The 23,867-nt window shown below is 43.5% G+C and overlaps 1 protein-coding gene across 1 annotated transcript; it reads right to left on the bottom strand.

Moving 5' to 3' along the window:
• Positions 1 to 18,103: 18,103 nt before the first annotated feature.
• SF3B4 (splicing factor 3b subunit 4) lies at positions 18,104 to 22,921 on the bottom strand. Its single transcript, XM_040412692.1, has 6 exons — positions 22,829 to 22,921; positions 21,068 to 21,196; positions 19,869 to 20,405; positions 19,382 to 19,549; positions 19,144 to 19,278; positions 18,104 to 18,593 (listed from the first exon to the last, which is right to left on the bottom strand). The coding sequence occupies exons 1-6, from the start codon at positions 22,860 to 22,862 to the stop codon at positions 18,430 to 18,432; spliced, it is 1,167 nt and encodes a 388-aa protein (XP_040268626.1). The 5' UTR covers positions 22,863 to 22,921; the 3' UTR covers positions 18,104 to 18,429.
• Positions 22,922 to 23,867: the final 946 nt, after the last annotated feature.

Raw genomic sequence — 23,867 nt, forward strand, 5'->3', positions numbered from 1 at the left:
TCTGCTTTGTTGTCTGTGAACTGGTGGGATCTTTGCTCACTTGAATCGGAGATGGTACTTTTCCAGCTTCCAGGTCACCCCAATGATTTGAGGAGAAAAGGGGGTGTTTCCGTATGTCCCTGTGTATTCCTAATCTGCGAGACTGATCTTTACATAGGAGTCTTGTTAACAAGTCCGCAGTGTCAGTGTCTATAAAGCCGTCATATGTTGCCTTATGGTCCAAAACCTGTTTTTCCACTTCTTCAAATGTATGGCCATGGAAAAGGCTTACTCCTACAACCATGATGTACATTATGACCCTAAAGCTAAACGAGTCTACTGAGGCACTGTATGGCTTTTCCAGGATCATTTATGATGCACCATAACCAGGAGTACTATTATAGTCTGTGGCTGTTGTATCCTCATAGACATCATCAAGGCAGAGGCCAAAATCTGTGATCTTAATGTGCCCTTTTCTGGTCAACAGCACGTTGTTGTGTTTGAAATTGTTGTTGGGTTTGAGACGTGCACCAGGATCCTGCTGCCATGGGTCATTTGGAGGACACGGCCCTCCATTAGTCCTGTTCTATAATCTGTGAGGAGTCTCTTTTGGATGTTCTTGACAGCCACGCGGTGTTTCATGATGGAATCTGTCGCTAGCATCACCTTCCCGTAACCTCTTTTTCCCAGGACATGGTGGAAAGTGAATTTATCCAGGGTTAAGGGAACTGTGGCTGTAGAAGAGTCCTCCACTGACTTACACGTTTCCTGGGCAGCTGTTTTGAGTCTTTTACTGGGTACGGCCTGTTCCTCATCCATGGTAACTCCAGAGCTGCACTCAGTCTCAGGTCTCTTTTTTTTCCTAGTCATGTTCTCTTTTCCTTTTGGATCATTCCTCTCTTTCTTGGATCTTTTCTTCAATGCAGCATGGCCCTCTGTGGTTTTGTTTTTAGGAGAGACGCTGCTTTCTCTTGATCTCTTCCTTGATCCTAGATGTTCGGTTCTTGTTCATTTTCTTGATCGCTCCTGAGCGCACCTTTCTCCAGCCTCTCTGGATGTCTCACTAGGAATTAGTCTCTTCTTGCTTTCCTCCTGTTGGGTATTACTTTGAGAAGCAAGAATTTTTTTCCTTTCTTCACAATGAGATCTTTGATGTTTCTCAGACGTCCAGCAAGTCTGCTCCAACGCCTTTGTAGCCCCATCTCCTGGCTGGCTGTTCCCGAGCTTCCGTTTTGATTTTCTTACCAGAGGAGACACTGCTTTCCCTTGATGTCTTAGTTGATCCTTGAGAGCTCTTAGTTATTTTTCTTGACCACTTCTTTCTCCATTCTCTCTGGATGTCTCATTAGAAACTTGTCCCTTCTTGCTTTCCTCCAGTTGGGTATAACCTTGTGGAGCAATAAGCAAGAATTTTATCTCTTTCTTCACATTCAGAACTTTGGTGTTTTCCAGACGTCCTGCAATTCTGCTCCAGTGACCTTGTAGTAGCCCCATTATGGTACTTAGCTCTTTCTCCAGTGGTGTGGTCTCCTTCACCCGATGGCTACATCTCTCTGCAGGATATTCCTTTCTTAAAAACTCTCCTCTTTGGGGTATCCATATCTCTACACACCCCTATCTTCCTTTGGTGGTGTATTTGATGTTTTTGCTTTCTGCTAGAACCCATGTTGAGCCCAATAGAGGGGTTCTAGAAAGTAGGAATTAGTGCTACTGATGTGAAGTAACCACTGGAGGATGTCCTATTGATCTCTGCAGGTATAGGAAGACAGATAGAAAGTGGAGAAAAGTAGACGAAACCCACAAGTCGGTGCTGCCAGCAGTATAGATGCAGAAACTGTGTTCTTAGGAAGTTCTTCTTTATTGTAATAATAAAATGTCAATGCGTTTCTGGGACGGAGCGTCCCCTTCCTCAGGACAGTTCATCAGTTTTTGTCTTTGTTTTCTTTATATCTATATATATGGGACAGGAAGACAGAGAGGTTAAAAATCAAGCACTCCGTAGTTCTTCCATAGTACTTCCGTGCCTCTGTTCCTTACCGCAACGTCTGGATTCCGCATCCATGTTGCGGCGCACAAACGGCTAGTGCCCATATATTAAGGACCAGCTGTTCGCGGACCACTATACGGGCACCGGCCAACAATGACCATGTGCATGAGGCCTTAGTTGGAGAGTTCCCCGACTCACATAATCCACTGTCTGATTTCCTGAGCTTCTTAGGTGGAGTGCTGAAATAGAAGGCATAAAAGAAAAAGAAAAAGGAAAAAATATATATGTAAAAGAAGAGGTTAAAAAAAGAGGATAGATAATGAGGGTTTACCCCCAAAATATATATGAAGTGACGGGTGCCAAGAGGGTGGATGGTAGACACTAAATGAGGTCATAAAAGACCATATGGACAATGAAATGATCCCAAGCATGAAAGAGTGTGATCTAGAACATTAGAAGGAAGGTGGTCTAGTGGTCAAGGTATAGCAAAGCTAACCCACGAGAACAAAATTAATAAGTGATTCGGCCTGAAGATGGATGCTAGAGGCTCAATAAACAGGGCACACCAGACAACCAAAGAGACCATCAAAAAATTATCCACTTTAAGGCGCCACTCCTATATCAGTATTACAATGTAGTTAAAGGGAACCTGTCATCAACTTTATGCTGACCTCACTGAGGGCAGCATAAAATAGTGACAAAATGCTTATCTCAGCGGTGTGTCACTCATGAGCTAAAAGTCAGTGGTTGCCGAGAACCAGCATCATAATCATTGCAGCCAAGGCCTTGAAAAGAGTCAAATCTACCTGAGAAGAGTCATGGTTATTCATAGTCTCCTGTACTCTCACCCATCTGCTGATGATTGGCAGTGCTCTCCTAGAGAGGAAGGGAGAAAACTAGATAGAAGACGGTCAGACACCAGCAGGTGGGCGGGAGAGCAAGAATTCATGAATAACCAGGACTCTTCTCAGGTGGCCATGACTCTTTTCCAGGCCCAGTCTGCAATGATTGTGATGTTGGTTCTCGGCAACCACTTACTTTTAACTTATAAATGACAGACCGCTGAAATCAACTCACCTGTCTCTACTTTATTCTGCCGTTAGTATGGGTAGCACAAAGTGGATGACAGGTTCCCTTTAAAGCCTCCTAGTATAGGTAGTGGAAATAGACACCATATCCACTGCAAGAGGAGAGGAATAATAGTATAGGAAACTATAGTGTAACCTGGCGGAAGAGTTCGGCAGTACAACAAAGTATATTAGATGTGGAGATAAAATGAAATTACGATAAAATTACAATAAAAGTAAACATGCTAAAATTGATGACGAACGTGATTAAACCACCAGATGTAATATATTAAAAAGCGAACAAGTATAAAAACAACTATAGCCAAAAATAAAATAAAGTATTAGAAAACTCACTTCACTAGGGAGGATGTCTGTCGGATGAAGCTCAAGACACCTTCAGACAGAGTCCCCCCGGCCGGGTTCACTTCTAAGATGGTGAGAAATGATGGCAGCCAGTCATCCAGCGTCTGATCAATGCTCTTTATTAAACCAACGGCACTCAATGCGTTTCGGGGGTGTAGAACAAAGCAGCCCGCTTCTTCAGGAAGTGATAAAAATATAATACATACACATATTCATATGATGACAGCTTATATACCCTAATACCAGGGCTTAATGTGTGTCCAAATTGCAGGAAAAAGAATCCCACCGGAAGTGACGTCATAAAACCACGTCAGGTCCGGTGGTATGCGCTCAAACATGGAACGCACACCAATATTAAAAGAAGGGATTCATTTAAACTACAAACACACCTTTAATTGCATAGTGGCCGCATCAATAAGTACAGGGAGTGCAGAATTATTAGGCAAGTTGTATTTTTGAGGATTCATTTTATTATAGAACAACAACCATGTTCTCAATGAACCCAAAAAACTCATTAATATCAAAGCTGAATATTTTTGGAAGTAGTTTTTAGTTTGTTTTTAGTTTTAGCTATTTTAGGGGGATATCTGTGTGTGCAGGTGACTATTACTGTGCATAATTATTAGGCAACTTAACAAAAAACAAATATATACCCATTTCAATTATTTATTTTTACCAGTGAAACCAATATAACATCTCAACATTCACAAATATACATTTCTGACATTCAAAAACAAAACAAAAACAAATCAGTGACCAATATAGCCACCTTTCTTTGCAAGGACACTCAAAAGCCTGCCATCCATGGATTCTGTCAGTGTTTTGATCTGTTCACCATCAACATTGCGTGCAGCAGCAACCACAGCCTCCCAGACACTGTTCAGAGAGGTGTACTGTTTTCCCTCCTTGTAAATCTCACATTTGATGATGGACCACAGGTTCTCAATGGGGTTCAGATCAGGTGAACAAGGAGGCCATGTCATTAGATTTTCTTCTTTTATACCCTTTCTTGCCAGCCACGCTGTGGAGTACTTGGACACGTGTGATGGAGCATTGTCCTGCATGAAAATCATGTTTATCTTGAAGGATGCAGACTTCTTCCTGTACCACTGCTTGAAGAAGGTGTCTTCCAGAAACTGGCAGTAGGACTGGGAGTTCAGCTTGACTCCATCCTCAACCCGAAAAGGCTCCACAAGCTCATCTTTGATGATACCAGCCCAAACCAGTACTCCACCTCCACCTTGCTGGCGTCTGAGTCGAACTGGAGCTCTCTGCCCTTTACCAATCCAGCCACAGGCCCATCCATCTGGCCCATCAAGACTCACTCTCATTTCATCAGTCCATAAAACCTTAGAAAAATCAGTCTTGAGATATTTCTTGGCCCAGTCTTGACGTTTCAGCTTGTGTGTCTTGTTCAGTGGTGGTCGTCTTTCAGGCTTTCTTACCTTGGCCATGTCTCTGAGTATTGCACACCTTGTGCTTTTGGGCACTCCAGTGATGTTGCAGCTCTGAAATATGGCCAAACTGGTGGCAAGTGGCATCTTGGCAGCTGCACGCTTGACTTTTCTCAGTTCATGGGCAGTTATTTTGCGCCTTGGTTTTTCCACACGCTTCTTGCGACCCTGTTGAGTATTTTGAATGAAACGCTTGATTGTTCGATGATCACGCTTCAGAAGCTTTGCAATTTTAAGAGTGCTGCATCCCTCTGCAAGATATCTCACTATTTTTGACTTTTCTGAGCCTGTCAAGTCCTTCTTTTGACCCATTTTGGCAAAGGAAAGGAAGTTGCCTAATAATTATGCACACCTAATATAGGGTGTTGATGTCATTAGACCACACCCCTTCTCATTACAGAGATGCACATCACCTAATATGCTTAATTGGTAGTAGGCTTTCGAGCCTATACAGCTTGGAGTAAGACAACATGCATAAAGTGGATGATGTGGTCAAAATACTCATTTGCCTAATAATTCTGCACGCAGTGTATTTGCCAGGGCCACAGACATCCGCCGTATGTGCGGGAGATGAAGAACCGGAAGTGACGTTAGCAGAAACGCCACTTCCGGTTAGTATGTGCTCCAAGGTGGAACGCATACAGGCGCAAGACTGGATCGGCCAGGGGTATGTAGGAATGGAACGCACATCACCAAGCGTGCGTTACACCTAGGAGCGCATCCATAAGGGCATATGAATGAATGATGTATATTCCACACAATATGATATTAAGGTGAAGATTGGATCATAAATAAAATAAAAAAAGGTGAAAAAGTTATATTAGTATAATTTATATAGACTAAAAAGGGAAAAAGTCCCTCCCAAGTACTTTTAAAAAACCTAATTGCACGATTTTATGTATCATATAAAACATATATATATATATATATATAAATATATACATAAAAAATATATATTTATATAATCCTAATAAAAGATATATATACATAAATATATAATGAATAAAATCAAGATGTAGGTTAAATGAATCAAGTTTGTATATTCCAATGGTAGGGTCCCATTGTGAAAATGACGTGAAACACTATGGGTCATTATTTTCCTAGCAATGTTTGAACGGTGTTCATTCATTCTGTCCCTTAAAGTCTGAGAATGGGGTCTTCTAATAGAACTGCCCAATTTTATGCTAAAATGTTTTTAATCTGAATATGTTGGGAATTAAACCTAGTAATCAGGCTCAACTGAGGGGTTTCTTTTTGTGTTTTTTTCATCTTCAGATTTCTTATTGGTATTATCACGTGGTTTTGGGAGACTAAGTATTCTTTGTGTAGATTATTCTAGGAGTCTTCTCGGATACCCTTTATCTTTAAATCTATTCTTCAGAATATTCAGTTGACTCTTCACTACCAGATCATTTAAGCAATTTCTCTGAATTCGCTTAATTTGACTGAAAGTAATATTCTGTTTCCATTTTCGATGATGACAACTACTATAATCTAGCATCTACACTTTTAATATGGATCTTGGTAGAAATCTTCTTATTGTGAACAGTGAGGTGTAGGTCTAGAAAGACTATCTCAACATGACTATACTCAAGGCTAAACAATAAATTACAATCGTTGGAGTTCAATGACTGAATAGGTTGATCTTGAGTTTATCTATCTCTCCCTGCCATATAAAAATTATATTGTCGATATATCTACGATAGAATTTAACCTTGGGGTGTACCGGTAGCCCAACTTTTTCTTCGAAGACACCCATACGTAGATTGGCATACGATGTGGCGAACTTGGTCCCCATCGCAGTACCATTAAAGACAAAATAGTTATGATGGAGTATGAAATCGATGGCTTCGAGAATGAACTCTTTCTGGGATTTTGGCACAAGTGGATCCTTACTAAGAGTATGTGATATGGCTGTGATCCCTAGATCATGTCAGATATTACTATATAAGGAGGACACATTAAGGGTCACCCAAACATAATCATATTCCCATATAAAAGGCTCAAGTAACTAAATAAGTTGTGAAGTATCTCTTAGATAGGTAGGAAGCGCTGGAACGTATCTCTGTAAAAAACTGTCCACATACGCTGACAGATTGGAGGTTAAACAACCTATCCCAGAGATGATCGGTCTACTGGGGGGATTAACAAGAGATTTATGAATTTTTGGCAAGAAGTAGAACCGGGTTAAGGATGGATGTAAAATTTTCAAAAAGGCTCTTTCTTTTTTGTCAATAATCCCTTGCCCGTATCCTGAATCACCTAGTTCAAAGAGTTTTTGTTTTGTTTTTTAAAGCCTTCGTTGGATCTTCTTTTATTATCTTATAGTAAACCTGATCAGATAATATTCTGAGGAACTCTGCTAGATAGTAGTCATAATCCATAATGACCACCCCTCCTCCCTTATCTGAACTCTTTACCACTATCTTTTTGTTTTCCATTGGGTTTTCCAGGGCCAAATGTACCACAAAATTGATATTATTTCTTTGGGGCTTATCAATATGGTTGTTTTTATTATTTTGAAAATAATTACAAAAGGTGTCTTTCAAATCATCCATGACCATATTGTAAAAACACTCAATATGTGGACCCCTACTTTCAAGGGGATAAAACGACGATTTCCCCTTGATCTGGGAGAGGATCGGATTGGGTTGAGATGGAGCTAATATATCCGTATAAATTGATTCAAATCTACAAAAAGTTCAAACAAATCAGGTTTGTTCATTGGACAAAAGGAGAGACCCTTACTAAGTAGAGCTAGTTCATTCGAATCCAACTTATAGTGGGATAGATTAAAAATCCCTCTAGCCTTTTTATCCACCATTGGTAGTTTTGAATCAGTTTTGTCTACTTTTTGGGTTTCCATTTTTTCTATACGGGTGTTCCTATATCTCTCCCCCCCCCCCCAGTCCTCTGAATCGGATGTTTGTCTTTTTCATGTGGAGGCTATTGGAGGATAGAAATTGGTTATTTTCATTGATTGTGTGTTTCGAAGCATATTTGGTGGGGGTTAGCTTGGTGGTGTAAGTAGAGGACTTAGAAGTTGGATAATGGACCAGGTCTTTTTTAGTCGGGGAGTGGAATTCTCGTTTCTCGCTGTTGGCGATATTTGTTCTAAAAAAGGACTTTCAGAAAGATTTGTGCGTAATGCTAGAACATGATCAGGACTATTACTAGATACAGAGTGAGTGGATATGTTAGTCACAGATTTCTTTGACTGACAGATCGAAATAGCTATGATGGGAGTTTGAGTAGGGTAACCTTTCTAAGGCTCATAAAGAGTCTCTACTTCTGTTGAAAATCTGTCGCATCCCAATTTATTGTTGGCTATAGGTGTTTTATAGATAGAATTATTGTAATCTTCAGATGAACTCACAATCTGTTCCAATGTTACTATCTGACCTGAGTTAATGATAGGGGTCTCATTTTTCCTCGGTTTATCACACCTAGGACTAGGTCTTATAGTAGTGGAAGTATTGGAGTTCTCCTTAGGTTCAAGTCCCACAGGGGGAGATGTTTGGAGTTTATTGATAGCAAGGTTTTGAGGATTCCTGACCTCGAAATGACAGTGTATTCCAGATGATGACTAATATTTGACGGATACATGTGGGTAGTCTTTACTCACCTAAAATGAGTTTTTTTCTTAGTAGTGGAAATTTGGGACGTATCAACAGTATTTAGATCAATACAGTCATGAAATTGATTACTGAAACTACTGTTGTACATTGTTCTACCTTTGGGGTATCTACTCACCACCTGAGCATCAGTGTAAGGGATCTTCATGTTGGATTTATATGAGGTAGATGGAAAATGTTTTGTCCCTAACGGATAGTTGTTGGATGCTTTGTTGGGATTATTTTGTATAGGGGTAGCTCTACTGTGTTTCCTTTCCCATATTCGTATAGTATTATTCTTATAGTCTAGTAGATCCCTCAACAGTTTGGAACATTTCGCCCTAACTTCATTATACTCAAAAACCCTAAGGGTCCTCTGTTTCGAAGATAGGGGTGGGCACACATTTTTATTTTTATTATAAAGATGTAAAAAAAACTCTCAAATCTTGAGATTATATCAGAGCAAATCGATCAGCGTTTAGATAGAAGTGCTCTCATATATTCCTTGGCACAATTATCACTTGTATTAAGCCAGTGCGTCATAAAGTCCAAATCATTACAAAATGTGGGTTTAAGAGAGGATCTCATCCCACGTGGGATAATATCCATTGTCTGATAAATGGAAAGAAAATACCAGTCAATCTCGTTATGTAGAAATTCCTTAATAGTGTCAATAATATTTTACATAAATTTTCTCCGGATTGATAGATGACCAAGTTCCATGATAAATTTGTCGAGCCTTGTGTCAATAAGAGGTGATTCACTTCTCGTTTAATTCTATTGGTAAGGTCAGGTAAATCCAACCAGAGTCTGCCTCTAATCCTCTGACCGATGGGGGAGCGGAATGGAGACTGATCGGAGGCAAACGGACGCATTCTGAGCGGATGCTTTTCCATTCAGAATGCATTAGGGCAAAACTGATCCGTTTTGGACCGCTTGTGAGAGCCCTGAACGGATCTCAGAAACGGAAAGCCAAAACGCCAGTGTGAAAGTAGTCTAAAGTGGAGATTGCCTTTGATAAAGCCTGAAGATGGCGATACTTTAAGCCTCCCTGGTGGCAAAGGAAAGAAACTGTCATTGACAGGATTCTTAGACGGAAACCTTTCAGCAAGGATTGAGCCCTTTTTAGAAATTCTCAGCCCGCTCTTAATTTCCTGTGGTTGGGGCCAGGATCCTTGAAAGAAGTGCTGATAGACGTGAGCTCCCGAACCCTGGAGACTTGCATCAGTTTGTACGGAGCCAGGTACCATGGACCTCCTAATGTTAGATTCTGTGGGGTAATCAACCAGTGGAGGGAATTCTCTACTCCCTGTGAAAGAGCGCATTTTGAATTTAGGGACTTTTGGTTTCTGTCCCAAGGAGACAAGATACATTGTTGGATGGTGTCCAGAGTCCAGGAAATTACTTGTATACAAGGTGTCATTTCGCCTGTGTCAGAGAGCAGCGTTGTTTTCTGAGAGACAGACAGGTTTGGATTTTCTCCTGGCTGCAGCCTGGAAGGAAAGTGGATTGATGAACTTAGTCCAGTAGGACCCCTAGAAAACTTGGAGTTGCTGGAGATCTGACTACAGAAGGACCACTGTCAGATTCCTTTATAGAATTTCTGGGAAGTCTGCAATGAGTAGGAAATATTTTATATAGACAATATGTTCCCGCCTTAGGAAGGCCGTGATCTCCGTCACCACTTTTGTAAATATCCTTGGAGCCGAAGCGAAGGCAACTAAACTGGTAACGGAAAATGGACTGATTGAAACTGTGCTTGCTTTTTTCAAGGGTTCTTGCATCAATTATACATACTGACCAGAATGGTTTTATACCTAATAAGGGTATGCACTATAATTTTCAATCCTCTGGGGGGGGGGGTGTCTCTCGCTCCATCATGTCGCTTGATGCCTCTAAGGCCTTCGATAGGGTGGAGTGGAGATTCCTCTGGAAAGTGCTGGGAAAAATAGGATTTGGAGTCAGGTTCATAAACATGATTAAGCTATTGTATAAATCCCCTAAGGCAAGTTTGAATATTAATGGGAGCTTGACGAATAGCTTTGTATTGAATAGAGGTCCCCGTCAAGGATGTCCTCTTTCCCCATTACTATTTGATATATATATCGAGCCTCTTGCAGCTAGAGTAAGGCAAGACTCCGTGATTGAAGGGTTTGGGACGATCACATTTGATGTTCTATTTTTTTTTATACATAATACTAATATTTCACTCCCAAGAATTATTCAGATAGTTAATTCTTTTGGTGAAGTTTCAGTTCTTGATATTAACTGTTCAAAAACTACTCTCATGCCCATAGACAGACTTCAGCCTACCAAGGAGGGGCCCCCGAATATCTTGAAGATTTCTGATTCCTTTGAATATTTGGGTATCACGATATCCCCTAAGATTGAAGATTATTTGAACCTTAATTTGATTCCATTGATAAGCAAAACGAGATCTAAACTAGCGACACGGCTTAGACTCCCTCTATCCAGAGCCGATATTATATCCTTAAAGTATAACTGTCATATTATTATTTTTGGAGTATTGGATTGTGGTGATTAACCACTTCCCATCTGGGCCCTTTGCCCCCTTCCTGACCAGGCCAAATTTTGCAAAACTGACATATCTCACTTTATGTGGTAATAACTTTGGAACACCTTTATTTATCCAAGTCATTCAGAGATTGTTTTCTCGTGACACATTGTACTTCATGATAGTCATAAATTTGAGTCAAAATATTTCACCTTTATTTATGAAAAAATCCCAAATTTACCCAAAAATTTGAAAAATTCGCAATTTTCTAAATTTCAATTTCTCTGCTTTCAAAACAGAAAGTGATACCTCATAAAATAGTTATTATTTAACATTTCCCATATGTCTACTTTATGTTGGCATCATTTTGGAAATGTCATTTTATTTTTTTAGGACGTTAGAAGGCTTAGAAGTTTAGAAGCAATTCTTCAAATTTGTAAGAAAATTGCCAAAACCCACTTTATAAGGACCAGTTCAGGTCTGAAGTCACTTTGTGGGGCCTACATAGTGGATACCCCCATAAATGACCCCATTGTAGAAACTACACCCCTCAAGGTATTCAAAACCGATTTTACAAACTTTGTTAACCCTTTAGGCGTTCCACAAGAATTAAAGGAAAATGGAGATCAAATTTTTAAATTTCACTTTTTTGGCAGATTTTCCATTTTAATCAATTTTTTTCTTTAACACATCGATGGTTAACAGCCAAACAAAACTCATTATTTATTAACCAGATTCTGCGGTTTACAGAAACACCCCACATGTGGTCGTAGACTGCTGTATGGGCACACGGCAGGGCGCAGAAGGAAAGGAACTCCACATGGTTTTTAGATGCCATGTCCCATTTGAAGCCCCCTGATGCACCCTTACAGTAGAAACTCCCAAGAAGTGACCCCATTTTGGAAACTAGGGGATAAGGTGCCAGTTTTATTAGTACTATTTTTGGGTACATATGATTTTTTGATCATTCATTATAACACTTTATGGGGCAAGGTGACCAAAAAATTGGTTGTTTTAGCACAGTTTCTATTTATTTATTTTTACAGCGTTCACCTGAGGGGTTCAGTCAAGTGACATTTTTATAGAGCAGATTGTTACGGATGTGGCGATACCTAATATGTATACTTTTTCTCATTTATTAAAGTTTTACACAATAATAGCATTTTTGAAACCAAAAAATTATGTTTTAATGTGTCCATGTTCTGAGAGCTATAGTTTTTTTATTTTTTGAGAGATTTTCTTATGTAGGGGCTCATTTTTTGCGGGATGAGGTGACGGTTTTATTGGTACTATTTTGTGGGACATACGCGTTTTTGATCACTTGGTGTTGCACCTTTTGTGATGCAAGGTGACAAAAATTGCTTGTTTTGACACAGTTTTTTTTATTTATTTTTTACGGTGTTCACCCGAGGGGTTAGGTCATGTGATATTTTTATAGAGCTGGTTTTTACGGACGCGGCAATACCTAATATGTATACTTTTTTTTATTTGTTTCACTTTAACACAATAATAGCATTTTTGAAACCAAAAAAATGATGTTTTAGTGTCTCCATGTTCTAAGAGCTATAGTTTTTTTATTTTTTGAGAAATTTTCTTATGTAGGGGCTCATTTTTTGCGGGATGAGGTGACGGTTTTATTGGTACCATTTTGTGGGACATACGCGTTTTTGATCACTTGGTGTTGCACCTTTTGTGATGCAAGGTGACAAAAATTGCTTGTTTTGACATTTTTTTTTTTTTTTTTACGGTGTTCACCCGAGGGGTTAGGTCATGTGATATTTTTATAGAGCTGTTTTTTACGGACGCGGCAATACTAAATATGTCTATTTTATTTTTTCTATTTTTATTTTATTTTTTTATTCCTTACTTGGGTTTTTTTTTTTTTTACATGTGAACCTTTTTTTTATTTTATTTTTTCAACACTTTATTTTATTTTTATTTTATTTTACACTTTTCGTCCCCCATAAGGTCATACAAGACCTCTGGGGGACATTTACTTCACTTTTTTTTTATTTTTTCACTGTTGATTTCTCCTGTAACTGGGGCTGACATAGTAGCCCCAGTTACAGTGGAAATGCACCCCTAGAGAGGCTGTACAGCAGCAATCCTGCGCTGTACAGCCTCACAGCAGGGCTGATCGAGGTCTCTGAGAGACCTCACACAGCCCCTGCACTCTCCGGTCCCGGCGGTCACATGACCGCCGGGCCGGAACAGGAAGCGCACAGCGCTTCCTGCTCTGCAGACACAGCGCTCGGTGAGCGCTGTGTCTGCAGCGATCGTGAAGGCAGGGACACCTGGGCACTGTCCCTGCCTCCTCTCTGGGTTGCCCTGCTGTCACTGACAGCGGGCAACCCGATCAGCAGCTGCACGATTAGCGTGCAGCTGCTATTTCTGACAGGACGTTTTAAAACGTGCTGTCAGAAATAGACGTCCACCCATAGGACGTTTATATCCTATGGGCGGACGTGAAGCGGTTAATATCACCTTGGTGGCCCTATTTCAACTTTTCACTGTGTATTCAATTACCCCTTAATTCCACAGTTTTGTTCCCTGTACTGCCTACTTTTACATGTGCTTAAAATAGGGTTGCCATGCAGGGTCCGTCTATCTGTTGAAGGACGGAGCGTGCAAGGTCACATTACTGACAGCCAGGGACTGTAAGTAAATGATTAAAGCCAGGTCCTCCCCAGCAGCTGATAACAGTGCCTGGGCTGTGTGCACTTCTCCCTGTCCCTGCGCTTGGCAGACGCTCCCTCACACAGCAGAGCTGGAGAATGCAGAGTTGGAGCAGCGCACAACAGGGACGGGAGATCTGCCATCTGCTCAGTGTATAAATGAAAGCAACATGTGGTAAGAGGACCCCTTTGTGCTGCAGGAGATTAACCCTTTAGGGGGGAGGGCTCTCGGGGGCTATTGCATGTGAGGAGCTCAATGCATTGTGGCTAGTGAGGGCAGGCGGGATTAGCCTCAGGGTGAGGGCAGTGGCGGCCATCTTAACTGTATAGTGAAATTGCAGTTTTATACAGACTGGTTGCTAAGGGCGGAATCTTATTAAATATGGGGTAAGTCAGTCTAATAGTAACTGATTCTGGAATATCATATTATACATAGATGAAAATTGAAATTAGAGTCTAAATGTGACAGTTATCCTTTAATTAAGATGGTGATCTTACCTCAGTTCCTATATATTCTGAGGAACTCCCCAATATGGATTGAGGATACATTTTTTAAATTAACGTAGAGAATCATCAATTATCTAATTTGGGGAAGAAAGCGTGTAAGCCACTAGAAATGGGAGGGTTGGACCTTCCATACTTTATATCTTCACAGTTATGGTTATACTGTCAATGGAAGAAAAGCCCATTATGTAGGACCCTGGTGATAGCATGTCTATTGGAATCCGGATAGCTATCTAATATACAGCAGGACTACAGAGAGGATGGGAAACTGTCTATATCAAATCCCGGTGTATTAATAAAAGCTGGATGGGAATAAAGGGTTCTTTAGGTTGTACGCCCCTTTGGCATAAATATTATTTACAGGTTTTAGATGGATTGGTAGGGGCCAAAATAATATTTTTTATGTTGCACAGGTAGTGACGGATGGGGAAATACTTTATTTTTTGGAGTTAGCACAAAGAGAGAATATAAGTAATTTATCTTGGTTTAGGTATTTTCCGTTACGATCTGCACAGTGTTAAAGAAAAATCTTTGTTAGAGGTAGACACTTCTACACCTTTAAATCAATTAATGGGGAATGTAGGTCACAAGGTTAAGATTGCCCAACTTTATACATTATTAGTTAAAACACTATTTAATGAGACATGCTCTCCTGGGGACCTGATTGTTTACCTTTACAAGTAGATGATTGGGAGAATATACTTAGTGTCTTACAACTTTAATCATGTTTTAGTAAAATGTAATATCAGAGTTTGTCGCACCAGTATGGCTTAATAAATGTGGTGTAAGGAATACATCCAATTGTCCACGCTGTGATGCACCAGGAGCGGATTTTATTCACGTGTTCTGGCTTTGTACAGAACTGAGGGCACTTTCACACTAGCGTTTTTCTTTTCCGGCGCTGAGTTCCGTCGTCGGGGCTCTATACCGGAAAAGAGCTGATCAGTTTTATCCTAATGCATTCTGAATGGAGAGTAATCCGTTCAGGATGTCTTCAGTTCAGTCATTTTGACTGAGCAGGCAAAAGAGAAAACCGTAGCATGCTACGGTTTTATCTCCGGCGGAAAAAAAACCTAAACACTTGCTTGAATCCATTAGTGCCGAATCTGGCATTCAAAATACCGGAATACCAGATCTGTCCTTCCAGTCTGCGCATGTACAGACCGAAAAAAAGGTGAAAAAAATAAATGCCGGATGCGGCTTTTCAATGCATTTTTTTTGACTGATCTGTCTTACTAATGCCATCAGTTGGCATACGTTTTGCCGGATCCGGCAGGCAGTTCCGGTGACGGAACTGCTTGCCGGATCACTCTGCCGCAAGTGTGAAAGTAGCCTAAAAGAATATTGGGCTGCAATTGATGACTTTATTACCCAAAAATTGAAAGTTGTAATTCCTTTTATGGTGAAATGCTGGATATTAGATGATCTTTCCAGGGTAAACTGTCATAAATACAAAAAGATCCTGTTGATAAAAGTAGTGTTTTTGGCAAGACTTTTGATTACACGGGTTTGGTTTTCGCAGGATATTCCAAATGTGTTTATATGGCTCAACTTGGTTAACAAGATTAAAAGATACGAATAGGTTCTTTAAAAACAAAGAAATATAGAGGAAAAATAGATCAGGATAGTCACGCCTTGCCCTGGGAATGTGCAGAGGTCTGTCAGACTGGCTGCACATGTCTGACTTCTTGGTTTGATTTGAGCTGGATCCACCTTCCCTCAGGTGTACTGGGTTTCATCGTTAGTGAGGCTATATATCCCTCCTTCCCCCAGTGGCCTGTGCGAGTTATAGTTCTTTTCTAGCTCTTGATTTGTGGTGGATCGTCTGCTCCAGCTCTGCTCAAGATAAGTCCTCTCCATTATTTCCCTTTGTGTGTTTTATCTAGGCCTCTAGGGAGACGCTTGCTTCCTCCTGGTTGGAAGAAGCAGGTCGCCTTTTCCCTGCTGCTTAGGGTTTGCCCAGGGCATGTGCATATCCACCCTAAGGGTATGCACATGGGCACAGCAGTCTAGGGAAAGCTTTCAGAGATCGCTAGGTGACCCTTTTCTCCCTAGTCGTTTGTTCTGTTGGTTTTTCCGTGTTTGGTTGTTTCATCGCTTACCCAACTGTCGTGACAGATATAGGGCGATTGGAAATTTTAAATATTTTTTGTCTTGACTTCCCCTCGTTCTTAGAGACGCACCGCAGTGGGAGGGTATTTTGGGGTTGGGTCAAAAAGTAATGACTTTGATTTGAATCTGTATGGAAAATATTGTCTGATTTTGAATAAAAAAAAAAAAAAACTGTGCTTGCTTGGCTATTTTCAAAACTCCTATAGAATTAAATAGAGAGCACGTCACTGCATGTGCTGTTTGTGTTCTTGTTCGCTTTGGGGGCCCCGTTCTAGAGAAAGGTGCGGGTCCCACACACTGTGGCATTCCTTAGTGATATGCCACCAATGTCTCAGATGATACAACCCCTTTTAGTAACCTTGATGTATCAGATTGTGACAATACGATCCAGTGTGCACACAGCTGCATATTTCTTTTGAGGCGTGTGATGGTCCAGATCGTTTCCATTTTTTTTCATTGTGTTCTTGCATGGCAAGACAGCTTGCTGTTATCTCACATCTATATAAGCCTGCCTCCCACGCCCTTTTCCCGACCCCAAGTTGCTATTCGGGTGAGGATGAAGCGCTGACCTTTTCCACAGTTTAGATAACTCCATTGGCCCGTTTTACCTTTCCCCTCGTCTGAGCTTGGCCTGAGAAATTAAAGAATTTGGGCTCTAGTAACCCTTTTTTTTTTTTCCTTGGCTGCGGCTTTTTCCGATATTTTGTCCAATTCTGACCTGAAGCAGTTTGTTTTTGGACACAATCTCCAGTCCAGGTCTTTAGAGAGGACTTCTTCTGCTGTTGCCTCTGCCAGGAATCCATGAGGGGAATAGACTCCAGTATTTCCTCCCCTGAGGTCTTTATCTGGAGACGTTTTTCTAGTTGATCAATCCAAGGAAATAATGATCTTACTCAATGTGGAGATCAAGGAAGCCCTTTAGGATTTTTTTTTTTAGGAGAGTGTCCAGTTTTATGTCCATTGGATGCTTTAGCTGTGAGGAATCCTCAAAAGGATGAGGTCTTTTTTTTTTTACTACCTTTCTGCCAACTTAAGGTTTCATCAAAGGGTGGCCAGAAATATCCTTGGTTTGTATCACATATCTCCAGTGCTGGTTTATTCATCATTTAGGTGCAAGGACTCCACACGTTGCCCCAGCTTTGTAACTAAATACAATGGCCATGGCAGAGAGGCTTGTTGGGTGTCCCATCATTATCTTCCAGGGTGCTGAGCTGCAATACCAGGCCCAACCTGTGAACGAGGGTGGTGATGTTTCAGGTTCCTGTCACAGATCAGCGGGTGTGAACCCACTGTGCCACTGACTGGCTATACTCCGGAGGGGCATGTCTAAGCAACTACCTGGTTTTCACTAGAGCCTCAGATGGTGAGGATAGACTTGAGCCGTTAGGGTAGTTGCCAGGAGCTACTCCAGAGCAATCCCCAAGTCAGTGGCAGCTGTCCAAGAGGTACCGGAAACACAGCGTAGTCAGGCAGGGTCAGACGAGAAGCAGAGTCCAGGAATGAAGCGTAAATCAGGAACTAGCAAAAACAAGGACCTTGACACTGAGGCACCTAAATACTTGCCGGAGAGCCTGGGTTGGTCAGTGAGGTCACATGACCCATCCCCTGCAGCCCAGGTAGAGAGTGATGCGTGCTGCCCCCATCGGTGTTGGTCCCATGTTCGTATGTGCCCGCATTGCTGAGAAAAATTATGTTTTAACATATGCAAATGAGCCTCTAGGAGCCACTTGCAGAGAGAGCAGAGCCTCTAGGTGTAACAGCAACACCCCCATTGCTCCTGGAGGATAATTTACATATATTAAAACATCCCTTTAAGAACGATCTTTTAATAACTAACCAAATCTCAGTATAAGACCGAGGTTCTGCTCATTTATTACAATCTACCATTTACAAAGAAGCGTTAACAAAATCAAATAAAAAAAAATTAAATTTCTCAACTTTATACAGGATTTGTCTGTAGTCACTTCTTTCAAGATGGACCGTAAGTAAATGAACGTAGGATTTACCCGTGTTCCCACAGGCGGAATGTGTTGGCATTGGAGATATGGTGGTGGCCAACAGCCCCTCGAGTCTGTCTACAGGAGGGGGCCGCAGCTTTACTGTCTGACTGCACTGATGTCCTGTCATGGTACAGTATGGCGGCAGTTCACATTCATTCTCTACTGCGGCATCGGCGGCCTCATGGGTGGACGCGGGGGAGCAGGCCGAGGTGGTGGAAGAGGACCTCGCTGATAACCGTAGGGTGGAGGCCTGGGTGGGCCGTTGTATCCATGTGGTGGCATTAGAGGAGGTGGTCGCATACCAGGAGGCATTCCTGGGTGTCCTAAGGCACAAGAAAGCAAATGAAAATAGATTAAGTCTCTGAGTACATTATATTTGGACATACAGGGGGAATAGATGTATGGATTTTAGTCATGGATTGGTCAGCAGAAAAATTATACGATTGGGTTTATGTTCAGTTCTGACGGAAACCAGCTGAAGCACTTGGTGTAGCAGTGTGCACCCTGGCATTGATGGGGTTTTTCCTCACTAAGAGGCAGGGGTAGCACTTCAGGGGCTATAAAACATCTAAGGGACACAGCTTTTGAACCTCTTCATGCCATGCGAGTGACGCAGGATCTGACCCTCCACCAATCGACACTTCTGCCCATGTCAGAAGGCTTTGGACTTGATTACTCCTACTAATCACTAGAGCAGTGACTGTGCACTTTGAGCACCCTCAGGCTAGTGATCGGTGGGGGTCCCAACAATCCTGTGGATCGCCGATACAGGTCAGTTGTAGGAATACCAGTCCCTGCTGATGAAAGCTGACTAGAGCATCTATTACTTATTTCGGATTCCCTCTGAGAGCCAATCGGTGCATTGAAACTTACCCATAGCTCCAAAAGGTGGACCTCTTGGTGGCATGCCCATGGGAGGAGGACCTGGATGGGCCATGCCATGGGGACGTGCTCCCATCTGGCTCGGTGAGGGTCCTAGAGCGTGATGTGGAACTTGCATCTGCAAACCTGAGAGAGCACGACATGTCATAAGAACAACCCGTAGGTCAAGATCAGTGGCCCTAAGTAATCACCCGCTCAAAAATAAGGAAGCATCCACACTACTGCTCACCGGGGTGCAGAGCTCCAGCCTGGAAAGGTAGCGGCACTTGCGGGTGACCAGCAGCTGCGGCAGCTTGACCAGCGCCTGTGACTGGAGACATTGGTGGAGGAGGCATGGACGGGGGGATTCCTGGGGGTAGCGCTCCAGGTGGAGGGCCCGGAGGAAACGCAGGCATACCTGAAATAAGGGAAAAATGTGTCAGAGGTTACAGAAGATGGTTCACAAATACTTGAGGTGCAAAGAAATGCTGTGCGCCAACACCCAGGCATAATAGCCGAGTGCACCTGATCAATCCCACTTTCCAGACAGGGCTATACGACACATCATAAGGAGATACAAGGGTATCGGCTCCTCACCTGGAGATGAGAGAACATGGACGTCCACCTTATGTCTATTCCTAGTATGCTAGACTTATAGAGGTCTGGATCCCAGCGATCTACTTCCAAGGAAAATTTACCAATGCACTAGAGATGCGCGCCCCTGGGTGACCACTTACCTGCAGCAACAGCGGACGTCAGCGAGGTGATGACAGCAGGGACTGAAGGGGGTGGAGGAGCATCTGCGAAAAGCTGGTGAGGCCTGTCCGCCTGTGACAGCGGGTTCTGTGCGGCCAGCAGCCTCTCCGCCGCCGAGCCGTGCCTCTCACCCTTGGAGTCCTTCTTAAAGGCATAGGAGACGGTGATCGGCCGGTTACATAAATATTGTCCGTTCATGGCCTCGATGGCGGCATCAGAGGCATCAAAGCTGGCAAAGTTGATGAAGGCATATCCTTTGGAGTTCCCGGTGTCTGGGTCCCTCATGATCTTGGGGGTTTGCAGGATGACCCCAAAAGCGCTGAAGGTGTCGTATAAAAGCTTCTCGTCAATCTCGGGGTCCAGGTTGCCGATGAATATGTTGGCCCCGACGTCCAGGTTCTTGTTGTGCGCCGAGGCTTTGTTGACGCGGATGGGCTTCCCGTACAGTTTGATCATGTTCATGATTTTGATGGCGTAGTCGGCGTCTTCTTCGCTAAGGAACTCCACAAAGCCATAGCCTGAGGAGGGGACATCAAATCAAACTCATGTCACAGAGAAACGCAACATTAAAGGGGTTCTCCGGGGCTTAAATACTGACAACCTTTCCTCAGGATAGGGAACCAGCACCCCTGCCGATCAGCCGTGGGCGAGTGCTGTGCCCTCTTCCTTGGCCTGTGACGGCACGTTCACATGGCCTTCTGTGCACTTCAGTGCCATACCAAGCACTGGCACTATGTAATGGATGGTGCTAATACGGTAGGCGGGCGTTACAGGTGTCACCCCCGATCAGATCTTGATGACCTATCATGAGGATCGCTTATCAATATTTAACTTCAGGAAAATCCCTTTAAGGAGGGGGGGGGGGGTAGTCACCAATAGGTCATAGGATATTACTAGGATCGGTGCAGGTGTAATCTCTGAGAACCTCACTAACCATTAAAGGGGTATTCCCATCTTGGACATTGGAAGCATAGCACTAGGATATACCCCAATGTCTGATCGGTGTGGGTCTCACCTATAACAGAGCCACCCCCCCCCCCACCCACCACCAAATGTGGGTGTAAATAAGAATGCTTCTCTTCACTGACAGGGAGGAGCTGGCTGTGAATGTAGGACTCATGGACACAGCCATAATACCATTATGGGCACAGTGCTGTCGAGCGGTGCAGTCGTCTCTCACCCTGGTGCTGCCCCGTCACCCGGTCCTTGGGCATGTGCGTGTTCACGACCGGTCCGGCTTGTAAGAAGAGCTCCCATAGCAGCGGCTCGCTCACCTTCTCATCCAGACCCCCGACGTATACCGTGGCGTCTGCAGACAAAATAGGCAACAGAAACATTGACTGCCTGCAGTGCTAACACAGCTGATGAGTTGCTACAATGCGTCTGTGTTGGGGTTTTCCAGGACAGTGTTAGATCAGTGGGGGCTGCCGATCAGCTGACTGAAAGGGGTGAATGGGCTGAGCTGCACTACCACATATATGGCGCTCTGCCTGCTGATCAGCGAGGAGATGGCGCTCTGCCTGCTGATCAGCGAGGAGACGGCGCTCTGCCTGCTGATCAGCGAGGAGACGGCGCTCTGCCTGCTGATCAGCGAGGAGACGGCGCTCTGCCTGCCGATCAGCGAGGAGACGGCGCTCTGCCTGCCGATCAGCGAGGAGACGGCGCTCTGCCTGCTGATCAGCGAGGAGACGGCGCTCTGCCTGCTGATCAGCGAGGAGACGGCGCTCTGCCTGCTGATCAGCGAGGAGACGGCGATCTGCCTGCCGATCAGTGAGGAGATGGCGATCTGCCTGCCGATCAGCGAGGAGATGGCGCTCTGCCTGCCGATCAGCGAGGAGATGGCGCTCTGCCTGCCGATCAGCTGACTGAAAGGGGTGAATGGGCTGAGCTGCACTACCACATATATGGCGCTCTGCCTGCTGATCAGCGAGGAGATGGCGCTCTGCCTGCTGATCAGCGAGGAGACGGCGCTCTGCCTGCTGATCAGCGAGGAGACGGCGCTCTGCCTGCTGATCAGCGAGGAGACGGCGCTCTGCCTGCTGATCAGCGAGGAGACGGCGCTCTGCCTGCCGATCAGCGAGGAGACGGCGCTCTGCCTGCCGATCAGCGAGGAGACGGCGCTCTGCCTGCTGATCAGCGAGGAGATGGCGCTCTGCCTGCTGATCAGTGAGGAGATGGCGATCTGCCTGCCGATCAGTGAGGAGATGGCGATCTGCCTGCCGATCAGCGAGGAGATGGCGCTCTGCCTGCCGATCAGCGAGGGGATGGCGCTCTTGTGGAGATAAGTGTCTATCGGCAGGGCTCCAATCATTTGAATGGAGCGGTGGTCACGTGATAGGCAGGTGCTTGTACTGTGTGGTCTCTGGCAGTCCTATAGGGGAGGAGACTCCTCAAAACCGGCTTACTTGCCCCTAGCAACCAATCAGATCGAGCCTTTAACTTTCCTAAAGATCTCTGAAAAATGAAAGGTGGAATCTGATTGGTCGCTATGGGCAACTGAGCCAGTTCTACATTACACCAGCTTTGAGAAATCTCCCCCAAAAAGTTGAATGGAGCTGTGTCTGGTGCTCCATTATAAGAGCGGACAGGGCCCCTGCCCCAGGATCAGTGGGGGCCCCAGCAGTCAGTGTCCCCGGCTTCCCTAGAGACCTGAATGGCACAGCTGCTTGTATATCCGGGGAGACTCTCTCCCTCATGACTGGATGGCCGCCACACAGCTTTCCCAGACACAGAAGGAACCGGGGACTGCTCTATCACGGGCCGCTCCTGGACTCCGTGATTCTACAGGCTCATTCCAGCTACTAACACCTTCAGAACTACAAGACCCAGCATGCGCTGACAGCCACTGCTCATGTACACGTAGGCAGAGGCATGCTGCTACTTGTAGTCCTGCAGCCGCCTACACTCTCACCGCCTCCGTGGATATCCCTTTCATTCTTACCCTGGTTCCGCTCAGAGATCGGACCTGCCGCCATCGCTAGGCCACACTCGCGCTCTCCTCCCTACTTCCGGCTCGTCACTTCCGTCGTGCCGCTCGTGTTTCTTTTTTTTTTTTTTTTTTGCGCGTTTAGGAAAGCTTTATTGACAATCCGAACATAACTGTGTGCGAGGTGAGTCAGGCGGGTTGTGTGTCTGAACTGCTGGGGTTTGTAGTGCCACCAGAGGTGAAATGTCACAGCTGAACGTTAGCACGGCCAGGGGTGGTGGGACTACAAGTCCAAGCGTGCTGTCAATGAAAAAATTGGCACAGTGAAAACCACAAATGTGATGTCATCATGTGCTCTGTATTATAATGATAGTGAATCCGGAACCCATGGAGCTTTGAGGGTGCTGGATTATGAGATATCCTGTATTATCAAATGCTGGATTATCAGATATCCTGTATTATCAGATGCTGGATTATCAGATATCCTGTATTATCAAATGCCGGATTATCATATATCCTGTATTATCAAATGCCGGATTATCAGATATTCTGTATTATCAAATGCCGGATTATCATATATCCTGTATTATCAGATGCTGGATTATCAGATATCCTGTATTATCAAATGCCGGATTATCAGATATTCTGTATTATCAGATGCCAGATTATCAGATATTCTGTATTATCAGATGCCGGATTATCAGATATTCTGTATTATCAGATGCTGGATTATCAGATATCCTGTATTATCAAATGCCGGATTATCATATATCCTGTATTATCAAATGCCGGATTATCAGATATTCTGTATTATCAGATGCCAGATTATCAGATATCCTGTATTATCAGATGCCGGATTATCAGATATTCTGTATTATCAAATGCCGGATTATCAGATATTCTGTATTATCAGATGCCGGATTATCAGATATCCTGTATTATCAGATGCCGGATTATCAGATATTCTGTATTATCAGATGCCGGATTATCAGATATTCTGTATTATCAGATGCCGGATTATCAGATATCCTGTATTATCAGATGCCGGATTATC

This window comes from Bufo bufo, chromosome 11 (genome assembly GCF_905171765.1).
Source record: "Bufo bufo chromosome 11, aBufBuf1.1, whole genome shotgun sequence".
Classification (NCBI taxonomy): domain Eukaryota; kingdom Metazoa; phylum Chordata; class Amphibia; order Anura; family Bufonidae; genus Bufo; species Bufo bufo.

What these genes read in the sequence shown, in the direction of transcription:
- SF3B4 (XM_040412692.1), bottom strand. Translation starts at nt 22,862, where the DNA reads ATGGCGGCAGGTCCGATCTCTGAGCGGAACCAGG. An exon ending in GACGTCCGCTGTTGCTGCAG is followed by an intron (nt 19,550 to 19,868) that starts GTAAGTGGTCAC and finishes CCCTTATTTCAG; the next exon opens with GTATGCCTGCGTTTCCTCCG. An exon ending in GGCTGGAGCTCTGCACCCCG is followed by an intron (nt 19,279 to 19,381) that starts GTGAGCAGTAGT and finishes GTGCTCTCTCAG; the next exon opens with GTTTGCAGATGCAAGTTCCA.